The 6,855-nt window shown below is 54.1% G+C and overlaps 4 protein-coding genes across 4 annotated transcripts; 3 read left to right on the plus strand and 1 right to left on the minus strand.

Moving 5' to 3' along the window:
* Window positions 1-456, plus strand: K437DRAFT_217149 (NADPH-dependent FMN reductase; the record flags this gene model as incomplete). Its single annotated transcript, XM_013384345.1, has 2 exons — window positions 1-146; window positions 202-456. Coding segments are annotated over 2 exons (401 nt in total), but the record flags the coding sequence as incomplete, so codon positions are not given.
* Window position 457: 1 nt separating this feature from the next.
* Window positions 458-1,954, minus strand: K437DRAFT_77932 (uncharacterized protein). The gene is made up of 3 exons (XM_013384346.1): window positions 1,649-1,954; window positions 1,265-1,581; window positions 458-1,166 (listed from the first exon to the last, which is right to left on the minus strand). Exons 1-3 carry the CDS (start codon window positions 1,739-1,741, stop codon window positions 593-595), a joined length of 984 nt encoding a protein of 327 aa, XP_013239800.1. The 5' UTR covers window positions 1,742-1,954; the 3' UTR covers window positions 458-592.
* A 699-nt stretch (window positions 1,955-2,653) lies between these two features.
* K437DRAFT_260366 (uncharacterized protein) lies at window positions 2,654-4,492 on the plus strand. The gene is made up of 2 exons (XM_013384347.1): window positions 2,654-4,315; window positions 4,389-4,492. Exon 1 carries the CDS (start codon window positions 3,048-3,050, stop codon window positions 4,128-4,130), a length of 1,083 nt encoding a protein of 360 aa, XP_013239801.1. The 5' UTR covers window positions 2,654-3,047; the 3' UTR covers window positions 4,131-4,315; window positions 4,389-4,492.
* Window positions 4,493-5,264: 772 nt separating this feature from the next.
* Window positions 5,265-6,169, plus strand: K437DRAFT_77898 (uncharacterized protein). The gene has a single exon (XM_013384348.1). The coding sequence runs from the start codon at window positions 5,360-5,362 to the stop codon at window positions 5,915-5,917; it is 558 nt and encodes a 185-aa protein (XP_013239802.1). The 5' UTR covers window positions 5,265-5,359; the 3' UTR covers window positions 5,918-6,169.
* The last annotated feature ends 686 nt before the right edge of the window (window positions 6,170-6,855 follow it).

Consider the following 6,855-nt stretch of genomic DNA (forward strand, 5'->3'; position numbering starts at 1 on the left):
TCATCATTTGGAGCGAGGCCAATTTCTGGTGCAGCCCGGAGCAGCACGGAAACCTCACAGGCATCATGAAGACTATGATCGACCACGTTCTTCTCTCTCTAGGAAGCGTACGTCCGACCCAAGGCAAGACTTTGGCTGTTGCCCAGGTGAGCAGAGCTGTGACTGAAACCGGTACTACGCTGATCTTGGCAAACACTGCAGGTCAACGGCGGGTCGCAGTCGTTCAATGCTGTCAATGCACTGCGGATTCTAGGCCGTTGGGTGAGGATGTTTACCATTCCCAATCAAGCATCTTTACCCAAAGCATGGACCCAATTCGATGAATTGGGACGTATGCTACCATCGTCGAATCGAGACCGAGTCGTCGATGTGTGCGAGGAGCTCGTCAAGGTCTCTTGTCTCTTCTATGGTAAAGAAGAGCGTTCTGCTGATCGATGGAGCGAGCGGAGGGAAAAGGCCGGTATGGAGCCCTACTCAGTCAGGCGGAGAAGGAGAAGATTGCGAACATGGGCAATGCGTGATGCCATCCGAGTTTCGAGGCTGGGTGTATCGTACATTGTATGCATGATAGAGTCTGATCAGCCACAACATTTCATGTCCGCTCTCTTTCCCCCTCCCGCTGAACTTTCTGTGACAAGCGCGACCTAGCACGAATACGTGGACTGTTTAAGATGAGGACAAATGGGATGAGAGAAAAGAGAAAGCCAATAAAGCCGGCGAGGGAGGACGCCCAGGGATACGTCAGCCTTCTGTACATTGCCTCCACAAACAAAGGGCAGACGCTGCCGAGTAGTTCGTGCAGAAGAGACTGCCCTGCAAGGGCCGAGGATGTGTAGACGAGATACGAGTCGACGAGGGAGTTGAGTACGCGGAGGTAGATGTGGTCGATACCAGTGGTGGTCATGACGATGCCGACGAGCGGACCTGCAATGCTTGCCGAGGAGAAAGAGGTCCACCCACAGACGAAGCACCCGATTGGGACAAGAAGCGCCCCGACACAGGCGCGATATAGCCTCGCCTCGGGAGCTTTGGTTGGGAATTGCCGCAGGTATAGTTTCTCTTGCAGAGGATTAATCATCTGTCCGACCAGCGCCCCTAGGCGGATGGACAAGAAAAGGCCGGTCTGATCCGGCGTGAATCCATGAAGCGCAGTAACGAGCTGTATGCTGGAGAGGAGCGAATAGAGCAGTCCCCAGCAGAAACCGACCCACGTTGAAAAGGCGATAACGATTGGCTCAGTTGCTAGGAAGATGAAAGGACGCACCAGTGACACATTGAGCATGACAAGAATGAATCAATTCTCCCGCTCGCCTCGAGCTCGGTAGCAGTCATTACCAGTCTTTTTGCGAACGGCGTTTGCTCGTCTTGTGAGCAGGACAGAGACTCTTGTTTCGGGCAGCAGTGCCAAAAGGACGAGGAGCACGCCAGAGTAGATGGCCTGTGTCCAATGAATCCACCGCCACCCCAGCGAAGGGTTTTGTTCAATCCACCTGGCGAAAACAAGACCAATTCCTGTTCCGAAGAGAGCCGATGTCGCGAAGAGGGCCATGGGTTTCCTTCGCTCGGCGGTAGCCCAAATGTCTGTGTAAAACAATGCGCGCGTTCATTGCGCGTCCTTCATAGATGGTGGACAGGTTCTCTGGCTCACCGGTGATAGATCCTCCGGTGAGCGTGCTGCCCCTGAGGTACGTTGTTGGGAAGACATTCGGAACATGGGCGGAAAGGGCGCTGGAGAATCCATCAGTTGCCGGTAATGGCGCTGGTGCTGACGTCAGTCGTGTCGCGGCCGAGGGTGCGTGCACTTGCGGCTGTTGCAACTGGTACAATTTCGTTTGAGACAATGTTCCCCCTGTTTAGGTCTCGAAGGATGGATTTACGCACTGGATGGTTGTTACCTTTCAATTGAAGGTGTTGGGGGCATCAATGGTCGTGAAAGGGCTGGCAGGGGCCGCGAGTGCTGCTAGCTTGCTCCTCTATTCGAAGACGTACGAGGCAGGCAAGACAAGCACCCAGGAAGCCGCGGGTACTCCAACTTGGCGTCACAGGATATCCAAATGCGGCGCAATGAGTACGGTCCGCCGAATATTCCGTTTCCTTTTCATTCAGCGGCAAGATCTTTGCTGCTTTTGATCATGTCTTTCGTCGTCTATCTTTGAAATCATGCGGCCTACAACGAGAACATTCTCGACAGCACGCTGTTGTGCACGAGCATCACCACTTGCGGTGCCTGAAGTGTCCGATTCCGGGAGCCTGTGGTAGAATACGAGCGCTTGTGCCCGATACGTAAACGCGTTTTAATCCGGCGCTTCGCAAAGCTCCGAGGATACGCCGACCTGATTAACGCCCAACGCCTATTGTGAGACAAGGGCTCCCAGGCCAACCAATCTCGTCGTACGTGTCCGAACAAAGCATCTTGCGTGAGATGCTGACTTCGGCGAGACCCCAGCCTAACACTAGTCAGCACGGATTTCCGCTGATGCTGAAGAGCCTCTAAGTTTGGGATGATGTGCTGCCTCACACCTACCATGAGAGTTTGAGGAGGCGGAATATTCACAGGGCTGTGAGACTGTGGCGTAAGAGGTTCGCAGGTGCAACTCTATTCTTGTAAAAAGCGCAGGTACAATGATCTTCCTCCGATTTGGCTACTCCGACGCTAATTCGTTCGCGCCCAACTGGCCCCCCGAAAGAGCAGGGAGCGTGTGCCGTCAGAGCCCTCAAGGAGTCAGAGCAGTCTCGATAAGCTTGTTGGATCCGCTTTTGGCCTCTCTTCACAGCATTGACTTGTGGGCGCTCGCGCCATCGTCCAACATGCCACCGTTGAGCCGCCTGACAAGCTCCAAGCCTGTTCTCACCAATAGTCAGTGACCCTGCGGCACAATGTATCCACGTTTCAGGAACCGGGTCTTTTACTAACAAGTATTGCGAACAAGCACATGGGCGAGGTGCAGAGGCAGCCCGGTGTCAGGCCTGACCTAGCAACGATGCTCGATGGATGCTTCTAGACAGCTCCCCGATCTTTGAGCGCTGACGCTGCCTGGCGGCTTTGAATGCGCCACACACGCGTCCCTACATATATCGAGCAAATCCCACTCACCATCTCCATCTCTCTTCCCCCGGGAGAAAGCTCAGCGAGCCTCCTTGCTCGTCTGATAATCGCCAAGATGACATCCTACGCTTGGTCTGCCCCATTGCCGAGAACCGTACTCGTCGATACCTTGCAGGGTATCGACACGATGATGAAGATACTCAACTCGACGTCGTGCATATCGCGACTATCGACCAAGGGGGTCGATTGCAGCAGGAAGGGCGTGCTGTCCATCTTGATCATCTGGACTGTGCCACCAGAAGAGGAGGATCAGGGCGACTGCTTCATCATTGACATTCTTCGGCTGGGCCCAAGCGCTTTCGGCAACTCCGACAGCACCACAGGCCTACGCAGCTGGCTCGGAGACGGACAGCGTCAGAAGATGGTGTTCGACACGCGAAATCTCGCAGACGCCCTGCTATGGCACTTCGGCGTGCCCCTACGTGGCATTCAAGATCTGCAACTCTGGCAATTAGCAACCATGCATCCTTCCAAACGCGCTTACAATCCTGGTCTGATGCTGTCGATCACGAGGTGCCCGGCTTTGTCCCAACGCAGCCGTCTTCTCTTTGGTCAACTGGCCAGCGAATTCCGGGCAGAATATCTTGGCACGCCCTCCACAGCAGCGCAGTACAGTACTATGACAAGGCCGATTGATGACCACCTCACATTATTCTGCATCTACGACATCTTCTTCTTCCCGGATCTGTTTGCATTTCAGCAGAGTCGATGCGGAGGACTATGGCAGGAACGAATTGCTGACGCCACAGCATCGCGCCTAGGCCTCATCGAAAGCCACGATTATCAGCCATACGCCCCTGAAAGGCGCATCTCCCCTTTTTGTGAGCCTCAAAAACCGCCTCAGTCTCCTCACAGTGCGTTCGTCACTCCGCCGGGCTTGCACAGATGGAGCGTCACAAGCCCATCCACAGATTCTGATGCCAGCAGCTTTTGGTCAGCGCCGATGTCAACCGCCTCCTCCGAGACCGAAGTTGAAGAGCCGAGCTACACTCCGCCATCCAAGAGCGCAGAGTACCGAGCATAGCAACGGTCTATACCCCCTTATGCCGGAAAACACAAGCTTGTCTTTGCCTTGCTAACTGTTTGCTGAACGAAACGAATCGCCCAGTATTCGACCATCCGCTCATCAGCCGTTCGACTTCGGGGATCGAGCGAAGCGACTTCGACTTATGGCCATGGCGATGTAATGCAGCACAATTTGTTCTCGATGTGGGCAGACCGTGCGTGAGGCAGCTCGCTTAGTGACATTATATGACCACTTTGCTTGATTGTTCAATGTCAGAACACCGCTCTCGCAGAGGCGCAAGCGCAAGGCCATAAAAAGTGAGCTTGATGGCTCGAAGGGAGGCTGATCTGACCATGAAAAAAGGAGCTTGTCAAGCAGGATCTTGCTTACGATGTCAAGATCAAGATCACGCCAAGATCAGCCGCAAAAGCGAGGTCCAGTAACGCCAAGATTGAGACCAGGCTGGGCTCAGCCGCAAAGTGCACATCGCAAGCGGATATCCCCTAATCTTGCGCGTCTCACTTCGAGGGCGCTCTTCCTGCTCATGATGGTGGATGTCGTCGACTCAGTCGCATTTGCGGATCATTGTTGGGGCTTTGCGATGGTGGCAAGCTCGCTCAGACCATCCAGGACAAACCCTCAGGCGCTGTTCGATCCACTTGCACCGCTTCCACATCCCCCACTTGTCGCGTCCGAACTTGGCTGGATAGTTTGGCTTGTATGTCCGAGCTTTATCTTTAACACAGTCAATCGCATCCCTATCTTCGTGTACTTCCTTGCTGTGCTCTGCATCAGGGTCCACAAAGGGGCCGTCTGCCGATTCGAAGTCATATTTCTCAGCAACCTAAGAAGGGCGCTTGCTACCGTAGCATGCATTGCCGGTCGCCAGATGATATTGCGTGGGGGTTGCTCTCTGCTCATCATTGACTTGCTGCGTAGGGCACAGATGTCGTTGCAACTTTCCTTCTCGCTCTCCCGCCAGCGGACGCCCGCGTGGCAGGACATTCAACGTGGACGATGCTCGGCTCCGAGTCATTGCGCAAGGATTCCACGGTAAATTGGAGAGGGTTGGACATTGAGATGCTGTGCGGCCGTTCGTTTGCCGTCGGAGGGGCGCCGGAGGTGACCAAGGGCGTCGAAGGTGAGCAAGGGCATTGGACGTGACAGGCCTTCTTCACGGCTTTACCATCATCGGGGTTTTCTTCGCGGCACGAACAGGTGGAAGCGCAGCTCATGATCTGCGAGGCATGCAAGAAGCTGTGAGCGTTTGCTGGCATCCGCACAATAGTTTCCATTTGTTGGGAGCGGAAGTAGTCTGGCAAGGTGAGATTGTGAGCACCTTCGCGATACAATTCGAGGCCATCCGCACGAGCGCTCGAGCCTGCTACATCTTCTGCCGAGCCTTGCTCTTCTCCAGTGCCGTGCTCTTCTCCTCCAGTGCGCTTTTTGTCGGATGTCGCCAGCGATTGCACGCTCGCGGAGGAAACAGCGGGGCCAATGAAGGGAGTGTTGCAAGCGAGGGCGAGCGTCGCAAGCCCTTCAACGAGTCCTCACACTCGCAGCCCCGGGTCACAAGCGGCACCAGGCTTTCCTGGAAGTGGAGCTCGCAACTGGCTTCACACCCGGGAGCACAAGAGATTCAGGCCATGTCTCCACCCTTGCATGAAGGGTGCACGCTTTTCTATGCTGATCCGTGGCGGGCTGCACCAGTCGTCATTTCCGGGCCCTGTCGAATCGTGAATTCCTTAAGGGGCTACCATCGAGGCTGGTGCAACACTTCCTTTGGTTCTTGGTTCGGTGGCTAAACGTTGGAACCATCTATCCATGCCTCTGCTGCACCTTAAGCTCGCGGCGTTTGTGCCTCCTGCGATTCCAAATGTGAAGCTCGTGATTTGTGCCTGTGTCCCGCAGTCGATCACTTCGTTTCCTTACCAAACGGCAAGAGGGCTTCGCTTATCACTGCACACGATAAAACTCCAGCAGTACTAGCAAGCTGAGACCCTTGAATGCTCGTACCCTTCACGTGGTGTCGCTGAATGCACCTTAGCGATGGTTGTATTTTTAATTCTTTCGGGAGACATCGTCATCGACACTGATTGGCAGCTGATCATTCAATTTCTGTACGAGCCATGTGTAGACTAACCGTTGTGCGGGCCATATGCAGAATCACATTCGGAGAAGACTGCGGCTGAGCTCTTTGTCCAAACCAGGAGTCAGCAACGAACAGCTGCAGCGGGATTTGCCAAAATACCACGCTCAACGTTGGCGAGGTGAAATTACGAATCCGAGTAGGACCGTGGCAGTCTGAATTACCTCCCAGGGAGATTCTCCGTAGAGCCCGTTGCGTCCCCAAAATATCCTACGGCGACTATGCATATCAAGTCAATTACAAGACCAGCAAACAATTTTCGGCATATCCAGATAACATGCTGCCTCGTAAAAATTCATATAGAACTTCCGGTGCGCAAGTTTTATTAAGAGGTACAGCCTTAGCCTTGATATGCGACAGGACTCCCGCGAGGCTCGCGACTCAGATTGTTGGGACCGACTGACTTTATTATCTGGGACTCCCTGCGCCTGCCGAAGAGTGAGTTCCGCTTAAGCAGAGTCGAATAACACTATAGAACAAGGGCTTAACCTCGGCAGATCGTAGCAACAAGGCTACTCTACTGTTTACAGCACCCCGTTCCCATTCAAGTCGTTTGCAAAGGATTCTTCCCCGCCCACATTTAGATTGCAATAC

The sequence above is a fragment of the Tilletiaria anomala genome, assembly GCF_000711695.1.
Source record: "Tilletiaria anomala UBC 951 chromosome Unknown K437scaffold_212, whole genome shotgun sequence".
Lineage (NCBI taxonomy): Eukaryota > Fungi > Basidiomycota > Exobasidiomycetes > Georgefischeriales > Tilletiariaceae > Tilletiaria > Tilletiaria anomala.